The 21,295-nt window shown below is 55.4% G+C and overlaps 8 protein-coding genes across 8 annotated transcripts; 5 read left to right on the forward strand and 3 right to left on the reverse strand.

The window, feature by feature from the left end:
* Positions 1–943: 943 nt before the first annotated feature.
* Positions 944–1,766, forward strand: HRG_01658 (ER lumen protein retaining receptor domain-containing protein; the record flags this gene model as incomplete). The annotated part of the gene is made up of 4 exons (XM_044860129.1): positions 944–971; positions 1,041–1,099; positions 1,155–1,221; positions 1,273–1,766. The coding sequence occupies 4 exons, from the start codon at positions 944–946 to the stop codon at positions 1,764–1,766; spliced, it is 648 nt and encodes a 215-aa protein (XP_044723762.1).
* Positions 1,767–2,375: 609 nt separating this feature from the next.
* On the forward strand, positions 2,376–3,057 carry HRG_01659 (transcription initiation factor TFIID 23-30kDa subunit domain-containing protein; the record flags this gene model as incomplete). The annotated part of the gene is made up of 2 exons (XM_044860130.1): positions 2,376–2,570; positions 2,650–3,057. The coding sequence occupies 2 exons, from the start codon at positions 2,376–2,378 to the stop codon at positions 3,055–3,057; spliced, it is 603 nt and encodes a 200-aa protein (XP_044723763.1).
* Positions 3,058–3,422: 365 nt separating this feature from the next.
* HRG_01660 (ribosomal protein s19 domain-containing protein) lies at positions 3,423–3,931 on the reverse strand (the record flags this gene model as incomplete). Its single annotated transcript, XM_044860131.1, has 4 exons — positions 3,423–3,462; positions 3,546–3,728; positions 3,803–3,818; positions 3,889–3,931. The coding sequence occupies 4 exons, from the start codon at positions 3,929–3,931 to the stop codon at positions 3,423–3,425; spliced, it is 282 nt and encodes a 93-aa protein (XP_044723764.1).
* A 937-nt stretch (positions 3,932–4,868) lies between these two features.
* Positions 4,869–6,022, forward strand: HRG_01661 (dnaJ domain-containing protein; the record flags this gene model as incomplete). Its single annotated transcript, XM_044860132.1, has 3 exons — positions 4,869–5,409; positions 5,484–5,527; positions 5,570–6,022. The coding sequence occupies 3 exons, from the start codon at positions 4,869–4,871 to the stop codon at positions 6,020–6,022; spliced, it is 1,038 nt and encodes a 345-aa protein (XP_044723765.1).
* Positions 6,023–6,956: 934 nt separating this feature from the next.
* HRG_01662 (MINDY deubiquitinase domain-containing protein) lies at positions 6,957–9,427 on the forward strand (the record flags this gene model as incomplete). Its single annotated transcript, XM_044860133.1, has 3 exons — positions 6,957–7,801; positions 7,868–9,230; positions 9,362–9,427. The coding sequence occupies 3 exons, from the start codon at positions 6,957–6,959 to the stop codon at positions 9,425–9,427; spliced, it is 2,274 nt and encodes a 757-aa protein (XP_044723766.1).
* A 653-nt stretch (positions 9,428–10,080) lies between these two features.
* HRG_01663 (3-oxo-5-alpha-steroid 4-dehydrogenase domain-containing protein) lies at positions 10,081–11,092 on the forward strand (the record flags this gene model as incomplete). Its single annotated transcript, XM_044860134.1, has 3 exons — positions 10,081–10,182; positions 10,245–10,433; positions 10,499–11,092. 3 exons carry the CDS (start codon positions 10,081–10,083, stop codon positions 11,090–11,092), a joined length of 885 nt encoding a protein of 294 aa, XP_044723767.1.
* Positions 11,093–15,310: 4,218 nt separating this feature from the next.
* Positions 15,311–17,278, reverse strand: HRG_01664 (reverse transcriptase (RNA-dependent DNA polymerase) domain-containing protein; the record flags this gene model as incomplete). The annotated part of the gene is made up of 5 exons (XM_044860135.1): positions 15,311–15,607; positions 15,668–15,843; positions 16,032–16,407; positions 16,474–16,566; positions 16,634–17,278. The coding sequence occupies 5 exons, from the start codon at positions 17,276–17,278 to the stop codon at positions 15,311–15,313; spliced, it is 1,587 nt and encodes a 528-aa protein (XP_044723768.1).
* Positions 17,279–18,833: 1,555 nt separating this feature from the next.
* HRG_01665 (uncharacterized protein) lies at positions 18,834–20,258 on the reverse strand (the record flags this gene model as incomplete). The annotated part of the gene is made up of 1 exon (XM_044860136.1): positions 18,834–20,258. The coding sequence occupies one exon, from the start codon at positions 20,256–20,258 to the stop codon at positions 18,834–18,836; it is 1,425 nt and encodes a 474-aa protein (XP_044723769.1).
* Between the last annotated feature and the right edge of the window lie 1,037 nt (positions 20,259–21,295).

Raw genomic sequence — 21,295 nt, forward strand, 5'->3', positions numbered from 1 at the left:
CGAATGGGCCGGAGTCTCAAGCAAAGAGGAATGCGCCGAGCTGTAGATGTATGCGCGCGTCTCTGGAAAAGGAGTGGTGCGGTGGTTGTGACTTTGGATGGGGTGCGGTTCCTCAAGAGAGTCGGGATTTGCGAGAGATAGAACGTTGGCGCGATACAGAGGATGCAGAAACCAAGGTGGTCTTCCATGAGAGAGCCATCGGAGGGCAAGGCGCCTTAATAGGGCGGAGGACGGAGAGGAGCGTTTCGGGCAAGTTCGGCGATGCTTTGTAATTTAATCTACGTCACCGATGCCTGACTGTGGGCCGAGTTCCACTACGGTACTCCCTATTTGCGAGCAAGAGCCTGCGCCACAGCCTGCGGCCCGGAATGCTGAGGCGCGGGCCCCGACATGTGGCTCGATATACAGAGGGCCGCCCGCCTTCATTCGCCCTACTGTACGCACGAGTTATCCGTCCCTTGTCAGGATCGGGACCCAGCGGCATCTCGTCTCGTAATTACAGAACGGGCCTTTTCCATGAAAGTCAGGGTCTGCGAGCTGAGTGCATGCACGAGGAATTATGAGATGGCGAATCACTTCAGTGTACTCTAGACCTACGCTTTCACACAAAAGGCCCGGCGATTCAGGTAGACAGTACCTGCCAGGGATGGACTGAATGAGCGCTAGTCCCAAGCGGGACTGCACTCCCGCTGTTCCTGCGCCCCTCTACCAGGGTGATCCAGAGTCGCGATCGTGTCCTTTTTCCTCCACGCCATCCGTCTGTCCACGCAAATCAACCCTCGCCGCCTATCCTCACGGCAGCCTCCGCGCCCTTCCAGCTTCGGAGCACACGCACTCGGACTGCGATCAAGCTGCCGCCCGCTGCCTCTGCAGCTACACCCCAGCTCGCCTGCACCCAGACCTCCCACGACCCACGACTGCGGCACGGCTGCTCCGATTCATCATGTCGCTCAACGTCTTCCGCGTCGCCGGTTCGTGTGTCGCCGCTCTGCTCCTTGGCTTCCCTGCTTGAGCATCCAAGCTGACTCTTGTCATCGCAGCGGATTTCTCGCATCTGGCAAGCATCTTCATCCTGCTGCACAAAATGGTGCAGCTGAATGTACAGCTCCCCCATCGGCTATTTGGGCCTGCATGATGCTAATTGTCTGGCGCAGAGCTGCTCCGGCATCTCCTTCAAGTCGCAAGCTCTCTATCTCTTCGTTTACGTCACTCGATATCTTGGTAACGTGTCCCGCAACGCCGCAGCATTCTCATTCTCTAACCTGTCCGCAGATCTCTTCGCGACCGAAAGCATCTATAATCTTGTCTTCAAGGTCCTCTTCATCGGCTCACAGGGCTACATCATCTACCTCATGACCAACGCGTACAAGCCCACCAACGACCCCAATGTCGACACCTTTCGCGTCCAGTACCTGCTCGGGGGCGCGGCCATCTTGGCCGTCTTGTTCCCCTACAAGTACACCGTTTCCGAGATCCTCTGGGCCTTTTCCATCTGGCTCGAGTCTGTCGCCATTCTGCCCCAGCTCTTCATGCTCCAGAGGACGGGCGAGGCCGAAACTATCACGACGCACTACCTCTTCGCCCTCGGCAGCTACCGAGCCCTCTACATCCCCAACTGGATCTACAGATACTTTGCCGAACCCACCCACAAGCCCGACTGGATCGCCATTGTTGCCGGCCTGATCCAGACCATTCTCTACAGCGACTTCTTCTACATCTACTACACCAAGGTTCTCAAGGGCCAGAAGTTCAAGCTTCCGGTATAAAGGGTTGGTGGCACAGCGGCCAGCCAATAGGAGATGACGGCGAGCTGAATACTCTACCGCCCCCTGAATCGTTGCGCTCGGTTAATGTGGTGGAAGGCAACATTTTGGAACCCACGGAACCTGAGTCTGTACCAACAGTAAGATGAAGCAAGCCCACCGGGAGAAGGGCGGCATGGCTGGCGTTTGGCGGTGAATTCCGAGCTCAGTAGTACCACGAGGCTTGAGCCCACTGGTCGTCATGGAAAAGGTTGGGATGCCATGATAGTTTCCACGATAGACTATGTTGTGTGCTTGATCCCGAAAATGGAGGATAGCGCTGACCAGGGTGAGGCGTTGGTGCCATGGGGGCCACCGTCACGAGGGGCACAAAGTAAAAGCGGGTTGCTGATTGAGTCGATATACGTATTACGAAATGAAAGGATCCACCCTTGAAGCCATTCTCTGCCCAGCACTCGACTGCCAGCTGACTGAGCAATTCTGTACGTCATCTTGAATCACGTGACTCCGGAGCCTAGTCGCATCGGCCGCCCTTCACGACTCGAAGTCAAGACATCGTTCCGCCAACTTCGTCAACAAACTCGTCGCTCGACTCTCTTGACCATCGGCAAAATGGCAAGCGATGCACCTGAAAATCCCGAACAGCGCCCTCCCACGCAAAACGGGCAGAGCGAGAACCGCGCCCCCGCCGACGCGCCAAACCCAGTCAATCCGCCCGCGACCGTTGCCCCGGAATCAAGACTGGCCTCGCGTAAGGACATTTCGCTGCGCGAGTTTCTGCACAAGATTGACGACTGCGCTCCCATAGTGCGTTTTCCCGTCCCGGGTACGCTCAGCTTGTCAAGAAGGAGAAAAACTAACGCAATTCTTCCTCCCCGCGCCGCAGATTCCCGACGCAGTCACCCATTACTACATGACAAAGGCCGGGCTCCCGCCGCCGCCTCAGACAGATGCCCGGCTGGCGCGGCTGCTGGCGCTCGCGACGCAAAAATTCATCGCCGACATTGCCGCCGACGCGTACCAGTACAGCCGCATCCGCGCCAGCAACACAAATGCCAACAATCCGATGGGGTCCCTCGGCGCAGCGGCCGGATTTCCCATTCCCGGGCAGCAGGCCGGGCAGCCGGGAAACAAGGACCAGGGCAAGGGACCCCCGCTGGGCATCCAGCGGCCCGGCTACGGAGGCGGCGGCCAGGGCGGCAGTCAAAACAGGACCGTGCTGACCATGGAGGATTTGGGCATGGCCGTGGGCGAGTATGGCGTCAATGTCAAACGCAGCGAGTTTTACCGATAAAGAACCCGGGAATCCTGCTGAGCGACAATTTCCCCGGGGGGTTGGGATGGCATTATGGGATGATGGGATGGCTTTGCCTTTACGCATGGCGTTGAATGGTTCTTTCTTTGGTCTCATTATAATGGCGGCGTTTCCGGGAGAGGACATGGAATGGGCAAGGGCTACACTGGCAACATTGACGGCATCGGCAAGACTGGAAAGCCATGATATTCCCAGGTGGGCAATACAATGCTTCTAATCATCTTGGCCATTTGACGGGGGTCACTCTCTGTTGATACAGATTCTCGTACAGGGTATAAGTGTGGCGGCAGTCGCGTAGCCCAGTCGTGCTCCGCCAGCCGTCGCTCTCGCTCGGTTTTCGTTGCTCATTTCTTAGACTTGGACCAGATATTGGGTTTCCGCGTCCTGCGCTGTTGCGTTAGTACACGAGCGTAGGTATGACAGCCGAGGGCCTTATTTCTCTTCCCAGGTGAGAAGGGCGGACGTACGGCGCAAACTCTCCGAGCTTGTGACCAACCATGTCCTCAGAGATAGTCACGGGGAGATAGTCCCGGCCGTTGTGGATCTCGAAGTTGAGCCCGACAAAGTTGGGCAGGATGGTGGCCGAGCGGGCCTGCGTGCGTACCGGAGGGACGTTGTCGCCCTGTTTCTTGGGCCACACGATCGACAGTCTGGACACGCAGCAGCGACAGGGTTAGATGGTTCGGGGACGGGATGCGCGGCGGACGGGTCGATGGATGCTTACGGGACAAGGTGCGGGCCTAGCAAGAGGGAAAGACGATTAGCATCGGTCGCTTGAGGACAAGTGGGGATGGAACGTTCTGCGCGTACCTTTCCACACGGATCGTTTGAGCAGCAGGCGAGTGGGCTGCATTGTCGCGTTGCGGGTTGTCACCGGCGGGCTCTCAGTGACGGGGGATTGGATTTGAAGGTGCTGGGGATAATGTCTGCGGGGCTTGGAGGTTGTCACGTGATCTGCCTTGATTCTACCAGCCGCCACAATGGAGGACTTTCTAACACAATGCGGGTTGAGAGTGGGAGAAGGCATGTTTCATTGTCAATTCCATTATTTCCTTCTTATTTTTTTATTCCTTTTATACGTGATTATTGAGCACTTGCATAAGGAAGACGCCGGGCTGTCTATGTGTGTTGGTGTAACAGAAGCTGAGAGTCAACTGAACGATTGATTCGCTCGCAGGTGTGGCTCTGTACGAGCGAAAATGTGCCAGACATGGCAAACCAAAAAGTATTTCAAATTGCGCTCCTCCGAGTGCAGGTGAGAACCAGGAAACGTTGCCTACGGTGCCAAGCTTTGGGCCAAGTAATGGCAGTTTCATGTGCAGACTTACAGAGCTTCAGGGTAGGCAGACAGACACTGTCAGCGTCACGTGGTGTAGCTCCCCAGCTAGACAGGATGGAGGGAGGAGCGAGTGCTTGCGGTTGCATTTTGCTCGACGGACACGGCCAGCAGACAATCATTGTGTAGATCCGTTGATTGCCTCTTGTGACCAGGACACTGTGTCTGGCAGGCCTCATCCTTCTTGACGACCTTGCTCGCTACCTTGGCCATCCTTATTTCCCTTTGATCCCTCGTGGTCCTTGCGGCTTGTACCGGCTGCGACTCCATCCAACGCCACTCCTCCCTCGCCAAGAAGCCACCTTCTCCTCCGACCAACCTCGACCACCGCATCCGCCATCGACCACCCGGCCGATTTTCCATTTACCATCCGCTGCGGCGTCGTCGGTCCCACTGACTTGGGACCCTTGCATGCCCTCTCCCTCCTAGCAGCTCCGCAATCTGACGCTTTTCGATGCCGAGCGCAACAGCATCCGGCGCCAGCACGGGCGACTCGTCGGCTCGGTCCCGCGATCACAAACAGGGGAACCAGGGGCGTACTTACACAGTTGAGCAAAAGGCGGCCGTCCTGCGCATTCGGAGATGCGACGCGACGGCCTTTTACGACATCCTCGGCCTCGAGACGGTCAAAACCTCGTGCACAGACTCGGACATCAAAAAGGCCTATCGGAAACAGTCGCTGCTGACCCACCCCGACAAGAATGGCCACGAGCACGCAGACGAGGCCTTCAAGATGGTCAGCCGCGCCTTTGGCGTCCTCGGCGACAAGGAGAAGCGGGAAAAGTTTGACAAGTTCGGCACCGATCCAGACAGCAGGTTCGCCAGCGCCCAGGCACAGAACCCCTTTGCCGGCTTCGCTTCCCGGCAACGCTCTGGCGGCATGGGCGGAGGCATGGGCGGCGGAGGTGGCGGCATGTGGGAAGAGGAGCTGAGCCCCGAGGAGATGTTCGCGCGCTTCTTTGGCGGTGGCGGCGGCGGCGGCGGCGCGTTTGGAGGTGAGAAGACGATGGCCGCCTTGATGCTCGTCCCGGGAGACGCAACACTGCTGACTGATTAGCGTTTGATACAGGTCCGCAGTTTGTCTTCAACTTTGGAGGTGGCCCCGGCATTCGCGTGCACCAGTTTGGGGGCGCACGACCCAGGCGACGACCACAGGAGGCGCAGCCCGGCCAAGAACAACAACAAGGCGCCAACCTGCAAAACATCATCGGGCTCTTGCCAATCATCCTCTTCTTCATCCTCCCCCTCCTCTCGTCTCTCTTCTCCGGCGGCTCCTCGTCAACATCGATCCCCGGCATGGTCTACGATCAACCGGAGCATCCCTACACTCAAGGCCGCACAACGCCCAGCCTCAAGATCCACTACTTTGTCGATCCGGCCGACATCAGGTCCTACAGCCAATCCAAGCTCAGCCAACTCGACCGGTCTGCCGAGATCAACCTGGTGCGGCGCCTTCGCGGCGAGTGTGAAAACGAGATGATGTACCAGCAGCAGATGCGGAGCGACGCGGTCGGCTGGTTCTACCAGGACGTGGACAAGATGGCGCAGGCAGATGCACTGAGGATGCCGTCATGTGAGAGGATGAGGACTCTTGGGATCAGCCGGTGAGACGTCTTGTTGGGACACGGAGCCGCGCGGGGGAAGCACACCCTTGCTGTATGCAACGGAGAGCCTGGAGTTGGCGTTTTTCTCTTCATCGTTCGGGCAGGGCACTGCGAAGGAGGGCTACGTAGCCTGCAATGGCAAGGTAACCAACTGTGGCCGGTTTGGCTTGAACAGAATTGGCCATGCTGAGCTGACCAGGGGGAAGCGAGCTTGTGGACAGATCATGGGGGTGTTGTGATTATTCAGGGGCGAGCGTTTTCTGCTCAGGTGGAGCCTTGACGCAAAACGACGTTTGTTTCCAATCAGATCCTCGCCCTTATTTGCTCCTGGCTGGCGGCGAAGACTAATCGAACAAGAATGCTGGCCAGGAGAAGGGGACGTGGCAGCAGCTGAAAATGACCGGAGCTTGAGCCTCGATCCATGACTCGTGTCGGCGGTCTTCCATCCGGCGCCGAGACGCGTGCGACCCCGAGGCGGGAGGCAGCGAGATGGGCGTCACCGGCTTGCGTCAGCGCGACGAAGCGAGGGAGGAGGGCGACATCATCGGGCCTGCACCGCCACACTGCACCGCCACGGGGAAACGAAGTAAGGGACCAGCGCAGCAGCCCCGTTTACCCGTTGCGCAAGCATCAGTAATTACCTGTACTCCGTACGTCCCACCCGCCTGCATTCACTGGCCCAGGGCCAAGTCTCTGATACATGCGGAGTACATGCCGCTACAAGCTAGTGGATGCAATCTCCACTCGGCCGCGCCCCGCTTACATCATCGCCCCCGATTCATGCTTTGTACATGACGGTAGCTGCTGCTGCTGCCTGCTTTGTCCGACAACTCGGTCAGATCGTCTTTTCTGGAAGACGCCGTGGGCCAATCCAATCGTATCTCGATAGATTCATCTCAACTTGACGGCTTTGGCCAGACAACGGCGCCCTGCCGAACATGGCCGCCCAAGAGCTGCCCGGCGACGAGCAGCCAGCTTCAGCCCCCCGTCCGCCGCCGGACGCTCACAAGCAGCCCCTGGGCGACGAGCTGAGCGAGAGCGTGTGGGAGGACGCAGCAAGTCGAAAGAAGATGGCTGCCGCCCCGGCATCCGGCCAAAAAGGCGTCCCCGCTGCTCTGAGGCCTGGCCAGGCACCTCTGAATTTCGGCGACGAGGACGACAGCAACGTCTGGGACGAGGCGAGGCAGCAGTCAAACGACATTGACAAGCTTGGTCAAGCCCCTAACGCCTTTAAGACGGGCGACAACAAGTCGCAAACGAACCCCTTCTTGAAACGAAAGCCGGTGCCTCACCGAAACGACGCCGTGCCTGTCGACTCTTTCGCTAGGCTGGACCTGGACGAGGCCGGCCAGGGCAGCAATCCGTGGCAGGCACCCGGTGTTGCCCACAACGCGCCCCCTCCAAAAATCCAGAAATCCCTCTTGGACGACGCCGAGAGCGATCCTTGGGCAAGCAACCAAGTCCCGACCCCTCCGGCAAAAGTGCCCGCTGCTGCTGCATCGCCGGCACTCATGTCGCTGCCGTCCGAGGACGAGCCGACGTGGGAAGATGACCCGCGGCCCGACCATGACAAGGCTCTTCCCGAGGCACCCCCGGCGACGGCCATATCGGACGAGCTCATAGAGGACCAGAATGTCTGGGATGACCTCGGAGCGCTGGATAGGGGCAAAGCCAAGGTCTTGGATCTGCCTCCGGAGCAGCAAGCCCAGCTCGACGACTGGAATCTCATAGATGCGGATCCGTCGTCGAGTCCGCCGAAGCCGCCGGCCGACGAAGAGGCAGAGTCGAGTGAGAGGCCTCCCTTGCCCCCTAGGGGCGACAGCAGCCGACCGAAATGGGTGCCCTCCAGACGGCCGATTGATGCCAAATCCGAGACGTACCAGGTCAAGAACATCCGCTGGCACGACGACACATCGATGAGCAACCCACGCACATCTCCGATCCTGATACAAAACAAAAATGGCCCGTGTCCGCTGGTGGCGCTGGTCAACGCCCTAACGTTAACAACGCCGGCCGACATGCCCGATACGGCCCTGGTGCAGGTTCTCCGGTCGCGAGAGCAAGTCAGCCTCAATCTGCTGCTCGACGCCGTATTCGACGAGCTTATGTCACCGCGGCGCACAAACTCGGAGGACGCCCTGCCCGACGTTTCTGATCTCTATTCCTTTCTTCAGAGCCTCCACACCGGCATGAACGTCAATCCACGCTTCGTGCCTACCCCGGAGATGATGACGGCTTACAAGCGCACATCGCTGACGCATCTTGATGCAGCCGAACGCGGCGACTTTATTCCGGGGACCTTTGAAAACACCATGGAGATGAGCCTGTACGCCACCTTCTCCATTCCTCTGATTCACGGGTGGCTTCCGTCTCGGTCCGACCCGGCGTACGAGGCACTTGAACGGCGGGGGGCCTCGTATGAAGAGGTACAAAACCTGCTGTTTCACGAAGAGGAGCTCGAGGGCAAGTTGTCGAACCCCAATGGCGAACTGTCCGAGACGGAGGCACAGCTTTACCAGGATATCATGACAATTAAGATGTTTTTGGAAGAATCGGCGACGCAGCTCACGCCGTGGGGCATCGGGGTCATTGCCAAGGCCATGCGCCCCGGGACCTTTGCCATACTTTTCAGAAACGATCACTTTAGCACCTTGTACTGTCACCCGCGGGCGACGAAGCTGCTTAGCCTGGTGACAGACGCCGGGTACGGGAGCCACGAGGAGGTGGTGTGGGAGAGCCTCGTCGATGTCAACGGAGAGCGGACCGAGTACCTGTCAGGAGACTTTCGGGTCGTGGGCGCGGCGCCTGCAGGCAGTGCGGGCGGTGGCGGGACCTCGTCGGGCGGTGGCGAGTGGACGGCGATGCAATGCAAGCGTGGCAAGGGGCGAGAGCAGGAGGAACAGGGGCCAACGAGTCCGAAGCACGAGCAGGAGGACCGCGACCTGGCGCTGGCGCTGCAACTGCAAGAGGAAGAGGAACATAGACACCGCGAAGAGCAGGCCCGCCGGCGACGAGAGAGCATACTCTCGGAACAGTACATTGAGCAGCAAGCACAACGACCAACGCCAGTGGTCAGGAACTCTAGGAGAGCCACGTCGAGCGGGAGCGCTGGGCCGGAACCGGGCAGCTCCAACGGCATCGGGCTCGGCATCGGCATGGCGGGGAGCCCGCTCACGCGGCAGCCGAGCGAGCCAAGCCGGCAGCCGCAGCAGGTACGCCCACTGGTGCCCCCTCGCAGGCCGGGCGTGAACCGGCGGGCAGAGAGCGGGGGGAGGGACGCGCCGCCGTCTTACGAACAAGCGGCGCAGGACCCGGCGTTTGTGCCGCCGGCGGGTCATCCCAGTCACCCGGGAAGCAACCAGGCGGCGCCGAGGACGAGCAGCGGCGCCAGGGGTCAGGGGCCGCCTAGGCCACAGCGGCCGGCAGGCCCGTCTGCAAGGGGGCGGCCTGTGAGTCCTGGGGTGGCGCTGGGTCCCATGAGCGGGGGCGGGCACGGGAGAGAGCGAGAGTGTGTGGTGATGTGAGAGCACTTGGGACGTGGTGAGACTCGATGGCGAGCCTCCCTTGTGTTTGCTTGGGAGGTGGCCTTGCCCCCATGCTTCCATTCCCTGTATTTGGGCTGGAATGGGCTTTGAGTTGGCATCAAAACACACACATAAATATACACGGCCTTGATGACTTGCAGCAGCAGCAGCGAGGGATGGCGTTTGGGAGACTGCAGGCTGCACGGGATTGATTGCGTGCACGGGACATACATATACATATATCTCTCTATTCCTTGTTGTTTAGCCACTTCTTTGTCGATGAATGGCGCAGGATAACCTCTGGTGCGACTGATTTGACTTGAAAAGGACCAGAGGTTGTGTGTTTGTTTGCCAGCCATGGATTGAAAGACGGACCTTGGTAGCCTAGTCATCAATGGTTGTATCTGCCCCACATAAACGACTGACGACATCGTCGACTTTGCACGCGACGCGAGTCTGCAACTACAGCCCCACGCAGCGCAGCGACGGCATTGCATACTGCCAAGACGCGTGCAGAGGAGAGCAAAGGCAACTCATCATGAGCCTCCTCGACGGATGGCTGCCCCCGACGCGGGCGCACTACGGGCTCATCCTGAAGCTCTGGCAGTTTGCCTATCCCGCTGTACGGCCTCGGCCCTTGGCAAGACGCTCTGATGAGCCGTGTGCTGACGACAGAGGGGCGCGCAGATTGGGTCGCTGCAGTGGGTGATTGGCTGGTACGGCATGGGCAAGACGTCGACGCCCAGCCGGCTCAACCTGCCGGGGCGCGCGGCCTGGATGACGATGGAGGCGCCGGGCTTCCTGACGCTGCTGTATGTCATGCGCACGCTGCCGGCGCAGCACGGCATTGACGACTTGCCGTGGCAGAACAGAGTCCTGGCCGGCCTCTTTGTGCGTTGTTCTCTCTCTCCTTGTCGCTCATACGCGCTGAAAGAAGCATGACTGACACGTCCCAGGTCATCCACTACACGTACCGCGCGCTCCTCTTCCCCCTGCTGCAGCCGTCTATGGCGCCCATCCACGTCCTCGTCTGGGCCATGGCCCTCGGCTTCCAGCTCCTCAACGCAACCTGCCTAGGTGCCTGGCTGGCCGCCTACGGGCCTGTCACCGCCGACGCCTGGGCCGCGCAGTCGCCCCTGCCGCAGTTTGCCCTGGGGCTCGCCGTCTTCTACGCGGGGCTGTCGGCAAACTTCTTCCACGACGAGGAGCTGCGCGAGATTCGCCGCCGGCGGCAGCGGCGCGAGCAGCAGCAGGGCTGTAGCAGCAAGGACAACAACAAGGCTGGGCGAGGGGCCACCACCAACTACTACGAGATCCCGCAGGCCGGGCTCTTCCGATACATGCTCTTCCCGCACTACCTTTGCGAGTGGGTTGAGTGGGCGGGTTTCCTCATGGCGGCCGGCTGGTCGTGCGCGCCGGCCTGGGCGTTTCTGACCAACGAGGTGTGTTCCATGCTGCCGCGGGCCGTCCGGGGAAAGGCCTGGTATGTCGAGCGCTTTGGCCGCGAAAAGGTCGGCCGCAAGTGGGCCGTGATTCCGGGCGTCTGGTGAGGGGGGCGCCTTCTTTGGCGGACAAGAGCTTGCATGACGAGTCGCGGCATCGTCACCGGGGGCGAGAGACGTCGGCCAGTCGGTGGGCGGATCCCGGTACCGCCGCATGGCCACAGTCTTGTGCGTTAGGAGCATCTTGAGTACGACTATTCAGAAACTCAATGCCTTTCTTTTTATGTGGACAGTTGGGATGAAGAATTCACCTGGGTGCTTTATTCGTCGTTTTTGGGAGTAGCTTATTACCTATGGCTATACCACGTACAAAGAAGTATATGTATCCTACCTACATGTGTGCATCTACGAAAACCTACAGGTTCACCTGTTAAGCTACTCGGCACATTCTTCAGAGTCATTGGGCTCGTTCTCCTCGGCTGATTGGTCCGTCGACTGGTCCGTCGACTGTCCCTTGGATCCCTCGCCCCCGTCTTCTGCTCCCTAGTCTGGCTTCCGGCCCCTTTCTTCAATTAATAAACTCAGGCCCATCCCGGAAACTCGAGCTCAACCTCTTGGGTGTCATCCAGTCCCAGAAACCTCCCTTGTTCAGTCGCCATCCCTAGCTGTCTGCGTGGTCACATACCATGAGGTAAAACGCGTTCCTGTTATCGACAGCAGCGAAATACCCCCCCCCTTCCTCCGGCTGATCTGAACGCCGGTAGGGCGCGAGGACGACGGGTACGCTCGATATAGGCACCTCGGACGCGGAACCGACAGGCAAGCAAGCGCGACACCTCGGTCCTGGACATTGTCTCGCTGTAGTAGTGCATCGTCTTCCCGGTGCTGTGTTAGAGGAGGCGGGGTTCGCGCCAGCATGTTTGAAGGCTGATGCCTTCGCGGTCTTTTGTCTTTTCGATCGAATGCCACTTTGAGGGTTCCGCCCCCGTATTGATGGCACTGACGTGGTCACTGTGACCCAGTTTGACCGAGTGGCGCAGGAAGTGGAAAGGTGCCATGGTATATTGTCCCTCCTTAATTGGATCTACGCGCACCGGAAGCAAAGGGAGGATTCTGTGATCTCTCACCGCCGACACCGTACTAAATCTGAGTGTAATCACGTTAGTTGCCGGTTTGTTGTTGAAGACCAGTGAATGCTGGGCGACAAAGTCACTTGGGGTCCGTAATTCCAAAAGGTCGCCTTCTACTCGCCCGTGAAACCGAACTTGAAGCGGTCGGGGAGGCACTGAGACTACTGTTGAAGTCCCCTGTTCTCGCTTGGCGGCTGGTAAGGCGTGGATACTGGTGCTGGCTCCCAAAAGGAGGTATACGCAAACCACTTCATGTTCGCTTCCCTTGGGTGGCGGGCCTTGGCGCGGCTAGGAGAGGCTGAAGTCTAGGGATTTGATGTTGGCCGTATAGCAATGCTCTATAGTTTACTGCCGAGCTTTACTGTTGACGCTACGCGAGGCTCTACTACTAAGAGTCAACCACTTACACCACTGATCTAGAATACAGGGGGTAATGGAGTATTTTAAAGCTACGTCTAAGCTTCCGCTTCTGTTTTATTTATCTGATCGAGGGCTGCGACTCACCTCTAAGACGGCGGAAAGTGCCTCCAAAAACCCATCGCTATCTAATAACGAGGGTACGGGCGCCGTTTCCCCGTCTGACTCGGAAATCTCGCTATCAATTTGCTTGATGACGCTGTAGACAACATCCCAGTCCACCGGCTTTCCATGAGACCTTAAGGAATCGTCTTCGCCCTGAACGTTCCGCTTACTGAGCACATCGCGCGCAACCAGAGAACCGAGTAGTCCCGGCGGCATTTTGCCGGGAGGCCGCCGGGCGCTTGACTTTTTCCGTTGAGGCTTCGATTTGGGTGATTTGGACATTGGTTGGGGTGGCTTGGACGATTTGGACTTCGGTCCCGGTGGCTTGGGTGATTCGGCCTTCGGCCCCGGTGACTGGGGTGATTCGGACGTTGGTTTGGGTGGCTTGGATAATTCGGACTTCGGTCCCGGTGATTCGGGAGCCTGTTTCGATAACCCGGGCTCCGATTCTGGTGGACCAGATTTCGTTTCATCACCGTTAGCAGTGCCAGCACCGCCGATGTCGCAAGCTCCGCCCTTGCCGTCCGCGGTGACCATGTCGCACACAACGGCCTTCATGGCTTCTGTGATGCCATCGCCTTTCCCCCACTGCTCGGTGATATTCTGGGCCACAGCTTCCAGGGCTTCGTCGCTCAGTGTAACCTTTTCAGGTAACGCCTTGAAGAGCTCGACAATCTCACGCAGGCTCTTCGTATTGGGCTCCGAGGGACTGCCGGCATTTGTTCCCTGCTTGGAGGAGCTGCCGGCAGTCGCTCCTTGCTCGGGGAAGCCGTTGGTCTTTGTTCCTTGCTCGGGGGAACTTGTGAAAGGCCTCTAGTGAGTTGATACAACTAACTAGTCCCTATGCTGTTTACTATCAAGATAGAAAAGAAAGAAAGAAAGAAAGAGAATCTACTACATAAGAGCATAACGGCATTTTATAGCTTCGAGCCAATGGAAGGTTCTAGAAGCTAGGCGGCGCAGCCGCCGTTAAAGCGGCTTGCCCGTTACATTACCTCCTCCCGTCCAACGTTTCCTCTTCCTTGGGATCGTGGCAATCTGTGTCAAGATGACTTGAGAAGGTGACACTCTTTTATGTTTCTTCCATTGCTTCCATGCATCAGTGTGTCGAATAGTGGGAAGGGCTCCCACGTAGGCTGCGAGTAATCATGCCATTTTACGAGCACCTTCTTATGCGTACCTTCCATTCTTTCATCCAGAATCCTTTCGACGAGGTACATTTCTTGGCCGTCCACCAGCACCGGTGGGGCACTCTCTTGATCGATTTTCTGCGAAGGCAATGGGTCTCCGGGTACTGGCCGGAGTAGATCGACGTGAAAGACTGGATGGATACGTCCAGGCACATCCAACCTATAGGCATGTGGGCTGACTTCGGTGAGCACTTGATATTTGGCATGTAACCAATCGAGCTTCTTGCAGGGTCGCGATGTTTTGACATTTCTCAAGTTGAGGTATACCCAATCCCCAGGCTTGTATCTCGGTGCGGCTGTCCTGTGCTTGTTGGCTTGCGCTTGCTGTATTTCCTGGGCCATAGCTATCGCTGCTTGCGCAAACTCCGTGGCATCCTGTAGTCTCTGAATAAAATCCTCCGCTGCAGCTTCTTCCTGTGTTGTGTCTTCCGTGCTTCGATGCTCAACTAACTGGATTGGCTCATTGTGGTAGCCGTGCATGAAGAAGAACGGACTCAGTCCGGTGGAGGTTGCTTCCGCTCGTTAATTGTCGCCATCGCGACTGGAAGCAAGTCCAACCAGTTCTCCTGCAGATAGTTTGTCCATATCCGAAGAATCCTCTCTACCTCTTGGTTCATTCGTTCTGTTGCACCGTCGGTTTGTGGATGGTACGCCGTTGACAACCGCTGCTCGATCCCTAGCAGCTGACAGAAGTGTTTCCACATACCACTGACAAACTGGGGACCCCGATCACTGGTAATAGCCGTTGGGATGCCATGGACAGGGTAGTGTCGTTCGAAGAGTCTTCTTGCAACCGCTTCTGAAGAAATATCGTGTAATCCTTCGAGTTCGACGCCTTTGGTGAGTCGGTCCGTGACCACCATGCAGTTCGTCGCGCCATCTTTCCCCGACGGTGGGAGGTCAGTAATAAAGTCAATGGTAATTTCGCTCCATATGCGTTGCGGAATAGGGAGCGGCTTTAGGAGTCCTTTCTTTGTATCCTCCAGATGGTGTTTCGTCCGCAAACCTCGCAGTTGCGCACAAACCGACGTACATCGCTAGCGGCACCCGGCCAGAAGAAGCGTCTCGACAGAGTCGAGTACGTGAGGTCCCTTCCAGGATGTCCGGTGATATGAGAGTCGTGAGTTTCCTGGATGATCTTCGTACGTAGCGGCTCCGAACCGGGTATCCAGACGCGTTCTCTAAAGCACAGCAGGCCCCTATTGTCTAACGAGCATTCTGAAATGCTGACAACCTTCTCCTTCTGTAATCCTGTTGGCAAACTCTTCGCTCCATCTGCTACCAGCTTCGTGAGTTCTTGATAGAGCTTGTCTTCTTGGCGTGCGGCGTGCCACAGCTGCTGTAACTCCTCATCTTCAAATATCCTGATCTCTTTTCCGAAGTTGATTTCCTGGGCACCATCGGTGTTGGTAGACAATGTCGATATTGGGACCCTTCTAAGGTGGTCGTCTTGGAATAGCCTCATAATGCGTCCCTTTAGTCGTTCATCGGAGTAGTTTGCCGGCATATCCTGGTCCCGTCGAGAGCGCGTCAGGCAATCCGCCCTTGCGGCCCGGCCTCCATTCGAGCTTGAATTGGAACTTGGACAGGAACTCCGACCACCGCACTTGTCTCTCTGTCAACCTCCTTTCCGAGTAGAAGTATCTCAGGTTCTTGTGGTCCGTTAGGATCTTGAAGTGCTCTACTGCCCGTAGCTCTGGTTCCCACTGCTCCAAACATCTGAGAATGGCGAGTAGCTCCTTGTCATGGATAGCGTAGTTCGCTTCGGCTGCCGAATGTTTCTTCGAGAAGTATGCGACAGGTCGTACCAGTCCATCCTTATCATCTCTCTGCAGGAGCACGCCTCCCGACGCGAATCCTGAAGCGTCCGCTTCCACGATAGTCTCCCTTTCTGGATGGAAGTGTGCAAGGATCGGGGCCGTGATCAACAGGTTCTTGAGCTTCTCGAAGGCTTCTTCGCACAATCCATCCCAACGGAATGGCACGTCCTTCTTCGTTAGCCGCGTTAGCGGCTCCGCTATCACCGAGAAGTCTGGCATAAACACCCTGTAGAAGTTCGCGAATCCGATAAAACTCCTCACGGATTTAATATTCGTCGGGTTGCCCATCCCTTCACAGCCTCAACCTTCTCTGGGTCGACTCGGATCCCACACTCCGCCTCGATGATGAACCCAAGGTATTTCACAGCCTTGACTTCGAATTCGCTCTTGTTGATGTCCAGTTGCAGCCCAGCGTCCATCAGTCGTTGGAGGACCTTGCCGACTTTGTCGCGGTGGTCTTGCAGGCTTCCAGAGGAGAAGATCAGGACATCGTCGATATACGCTGACACAAAATCATCGAGGTAATCCTGGAGCACGCTGTTAATATACCGCTGAAAGGCTGCTGGTGCGCCTGTCAGGCCGAATGGAACTACCAGCCATTCGAAGGATCCATAGCGCGTTCTGAAGGCTGTCTTTTCTTCGTCGCCAGGGGCGACCCTGATCTTATGGAACGCTGCTATAACATCTACCTTGGTGAACCACCTTGCCTTGGCTATCGTTCGCAAGGTCTCGCTCAGTAAAGGCAAGGGATAGCGGTCCCTCTTCGTTATGTGATTCAAACCTCTGTAATCCACGCAGAAGCGGATGCCTCCGCCGGGCTTCTTCACCATAAGGACTGGTGCTGCGGCTGGCGAGCTGCTGACTCTAATAAATCCCTTGTCGAGTAGTTCTGTGAGGGTCTTTCGTAGCACCAATAGCTCCTCGCGGGACATGCTGTAAAGCGGTCCCCAGGGTAGGGCTCTCTCGGCCATGCTCGTCTTTCAGCACTTCGATCTTCAGGTCCACACCTGGCCGATGAGGGGGCAGCTGGTCGGCCAGTTGCTGAGAGAAAGCTCGAGACCACTTGTGGTACTGTGGTGGCAGCTTCTCCATTACGTCAGTCTTCGGTTTCGGTCTTAGGGCCTTGTCAATATCCGCCATTGTGACCGAGTGAACTCCAATGCCGCCTTTGCGTTTGTCACGGCGTGCTTCTGCTAAAAAGGTTGCGGCCATGACATTAGAGACGTCTAGCTGAGGAGGCTGGTAACGTCGTCGGTCTCGTACTTGGACTCCATTGGACCCGATCTCGAGATATCCTTCCTTCGCATGGATGTGAACATCCTGGTCTTCCATCCATCGTTTACCCAGGATCATATCCCAGTTCAGATCGTCGATGACGTACATGAAAACACGATGCTGCTGATGTCCATCGAGGTCGATCGACACATACGTGATCTTGTCGATTTTGACCTCCTTGCCGTCTCCCGCTGCATTCTCCAAGATGCGCGGCTGGACGCGTATATGTGGCAACTGGAGAGAGTGAAATGTGCGCTTGCTGACCGCGCCGTAGCAGAGGCAGCCATAGTCGACAAGAGATGGCACAAAGTCTGTGCCGTTCACCCTGACGTCTGCTATGAACGGTTCTCCGTCCATTTTTGCTTTTCCGCTCACATCCCATTCTCTCACAGCCGCCGCGTGTCCCTAGTCTGAATCTTCATCGCTATGAGAAGAAGCATCGTCTTCGGCGATCTCGGCTTTAGTGACCGCTGGTCGTGAAGGGGTCACGGCATTGACCTGAGTGCGTCGGGTCGTGTTTGCGGGTCGGATAGGCGCAGCCAATGGACAGCGCTCGATTCTGCAGTTGTCTCTTCCACAACGGAGGCAACGCCCTTCACGGTAACGGGCGTCCATCTCGGCCTGGTCGACCCACTGGGCACGCTTGCCCAACAGCGCTTGGTCTTCTGGTCGCTTGGATTGGTAGCCATATGTGTTCTTATCACTGCGGGTGCGCGCAGCGTTCACTTTCGCGGATGCTTGTAGAGTTGGCTCCCATTCCATCATATCCTCTCGTCTAACTTCGGTTTTCTGGGCAGACTGTTTCTGGGCAGACTGGCCTCCATGGTTCTGGTAGTTGTCATAGTTGTCCGAACTCTTTGTGTTGCCTCGGGCCTTTTCCACTGACCCAACAGTTCCATCTGGCTGCTCAGCGAATCGCACCTCCTCGCCAGCCCAACATAGCTGCTGATGGCAGAGGGGTCAGAGCCTATGAGGGCTGCTTTCATTTTGTCGTTTAGTGCCTCCTGGAGGTAGGAAATCTTGCTGTCGTCTGGCCAATACTCGGCGTTGGCATTGGCGATCTCCTCTCAAAGCGGGGTAAAAGGACGTGAATGGTTCATTCTCTCCTTGCTTAATCGAATGCAGATTGCGTGTAGCTCTCTGCTTGCGATCCCTCTCCCCGTACAGCAATTCGAGACGGTTGAGTAGTTCAGCAACATTGAACGTTCTCTTCTCGGTTTGCATCTCCACAAATGTGGTCACGTTGTCTTTAGCCTTGCCTTCTAGGCTCATGAAGATGTACATAAAGTGGCCTTCTGCATCTCCAAGGGCTTCTTTATCGACTCGTAGCTTTCCTTCGGTTTCTAGTTTCCAGCTTCGCCACTGGGCCTTGTCGCCGCCGAATTTAGGGATGTCTCGTAATTTGGGGCGCTTGGTTGGGAGTGTTGTGATTGGCGCCCACATGGGTGTCCTCGATGGGGACAGCCGGGGTGACAGATGGCATTGGCTCTAGGAGTTCAGACGAACGGGCTTGCTGGTGTTGTTGGAGTTCCAGGGCAATAAAACGTTCTTCAAACAGGGTATTTCTTCGGGAATTCTCTTCTCTCAGACTTCGTATCTCGGCAACCAGGGCGCTGAGGACGTCCGGCTGCATGTTGTTGTTATCTTCGGCCATCGCGACTTCGCTGAATGCTAATGGCTCCGATGGGACTCGGTTACTTTGGTGTCTTCAGTGTCTTCAGTGTCTTCGGTGATCTTGATAGTATGTGAAAGGCCTCTAGTGAGTTGATACAACTAACTAGTCCCTATGCTGTTTACTATCAAGATAGAAAAGAAAGAAAGAAAGAAAGAGAATCTACTACATAAGAGCATAACGGCATTTTATAGCTTCGAGCCAATGGAAGGTTCTAGAAGCTAGGCGGCGCAGCCGCCGTTAAAGCGGCTTGCCCGTTACAGAACTGTTGATCTTTGATCCTTGCTCAGGGGAGCCGCCGGCAGTCGCTCCTTGCTCGCGGAAACCGTTGGCCTTTGCTCCTTGCTTGTAGGTGCCACCATCATGCTCTCCTTGGTCAGAGGCACCACCAGCCCCTGGGACGCCCTGAGGTCTATTTGAATCCTTCAAGCCCATCGTGATCCGGTTCATTATAGCTTCGATATCCGTGGCGAGCTGCTCGATACCCGTCAAGGTGTCGAGTTTCCCACATATTTTGTTTTGTTTCTCAATGACCCGGCGAATCTTCCTCGTTAGCTCAGCCACTTTGGATCCCGTTCGTCCAGCTTTCAATACCTCGGCTGCAGAGACGCCCAGCCCAGAGGCCGACCCGGCCGGAGCACCCAGGCCGGACCCCGTCACAGAAACCGTAATCCCAGCCAACCCCGAGAAGACTCCCCAACCAAGTTCAGTGACCACCCCTAACCATCCCCATGAATCAACAGTATCACCCCTCGAAATCTTGTCCTGGACTTCTTTCATGGGAGCTACAGGCGTCAGCTCCCATAGCGCGTCTCTCGTCGCAGCTAGGAGGCTGACTTCGTTATCCACGGCCTGCAATTCTGTCTCCTTGGCTGCGTCCGGCTCTCCTTGATCGTCGGGCCTTTTTGATACCATTTGATGTAGGAGGATCCAGATTTCGACCATGCCATTCAAAAGGGTATTCATCTGCTGATTCGTATCGCTGTATACGAGCTGCACTACTCTCACTCCCTCCGCTAAGACATTCTGGCTTCGGTTCTTCGTTTCTTGCTCAGTCTCCATCCCGCCGCGCCAGTATAAATCGGGCTCTTCTGTGACCAATTGCTGCATGGTCGTCACGAATTCGAGCGCGGATACAACTTGTATTCCGAGTTTGGCAACGGCTGATTTTATAGCATCAGGATATGCCGTCGGACCGTCAATAGTATTGTGGAGGTCGTCGAGTTGCCGCTTATCCTGCTCTATGTCTTTTCCATAGGCCTTGATCAAGGTCGAGTAGCTGACCATAACTGCACCAATCCTGTTGACAAATACTTTATCATATCTGAACCGTCCTTCGTCAAATAACTGCGGATCTTGGATGGACCCGTTGGCGCTTAATCTTGCTAGTTCTTTCATGGCTTCGCTAGCCTTGTCAACTGCTTTCTGAGCCTCCCTTTTCACATTTTGAGCCTTCTCGAGGGTTACGACCTGTCCAGCCTTGAGAGTCCACTTCTTGGTGTCTTTCTGAGCCTCGGAGATTGTTTTGACCAAGTTGGCTTCAATGTTTTCGTGCCCCTGGATGCTCGGTGTTAACGCAGCTGGTTCGGCGAGACCCCGACCACGGGAATTGGCGACCAAGGACAGAAGAACAAGGGAGCAAAAACCCCGACCGAGGGTGCCCATGACCCAGATAGAATGACATTGCATATTGTAGGCACTTGGGGCCATATACATATGTTGGTTCTGTTTAAAGGTAGAGATAAGTCAGAAGAAGAGGGAACTCGTCTTAATAAGTCATAACATGTAAAGAGATCAAGAAACTGCCATTCGGTGCGGAGTCGAACTTATATATATAGAAGATCCCGATGCAAAGCGCGTATCATCGCCTTCCTCTATTATTTAGGGATTTTTATTAAGAGTATTACTATATATATAGAAATATATCGCTATTCGTATAAAGGCCCTATTTTAAGATATATACTAACACTAGCCCGCCCCGCCTATTTATACCGCGCCCGTATATAGTAAACCTAGGCTATAACGGTACTTTTCTATATAGTATTTCTATTATTATAGTAAGAGATTCGTTATATTAAGGTATATACCTTACTAGGTAAATTACTATATAAAGGTATATAAATATATATTAATTATATAAGTAGCGCGCTATCTACGTAGTAATATAATAACGTGCTTTAAATAAAACTTTCTTACTAGTTATAATTACTTATTTATAGATACTATAAATAAAGAAAATAATATATAGTTACGTTTAAAGCTTAGGAAGAGATATCCTATTATATATATCCTTTAGTATATACTATCGTAGCTATTATAGTATAGTAATATTATTCTTATAATAAAAAAAGAAAGAGAAAGAAAAAGAGGATATTTAAGGTAGGGATAAAAATTACTACTAGGTATATACCTTTAATAATACTTTAGTATAATAAATAGCTTTATTAGTAAGTTCTAAATAATATCGTTATTATCTAGAGATAAGCTCTTTACTAACTAATTAAATAGATTTATCGCTTATCTTATCGTTATAGCCCGATAATTATAATATACCCTAATCGTTATAGCCTAGGTTTACTATAGTAGGTAGCGGTACCGCTTAAACGCCTACGCCCCCGCCCGCCTATATATATATATATATATAAGAGGTAATAAAAGGCTATATAACGTATGCCTCTTAATTCGCTTAAATAAAGTAATTT

This window comes from Hirsutella rhossiliensis (assembly GCF_020360975.1).
Source record: "Hirsutella rhossiliensis strain HR02 chromosome Unknown scaffold00002, whole genome shotgun sequence".
NCBI classification, from domain to species: Eukaryota; Fungi; Ascomycota; class Sordariomycetes; order Hypocreales; family Ophiocordycipitaceae; genus Hirsutella; species Hirsutella rhossiliensis.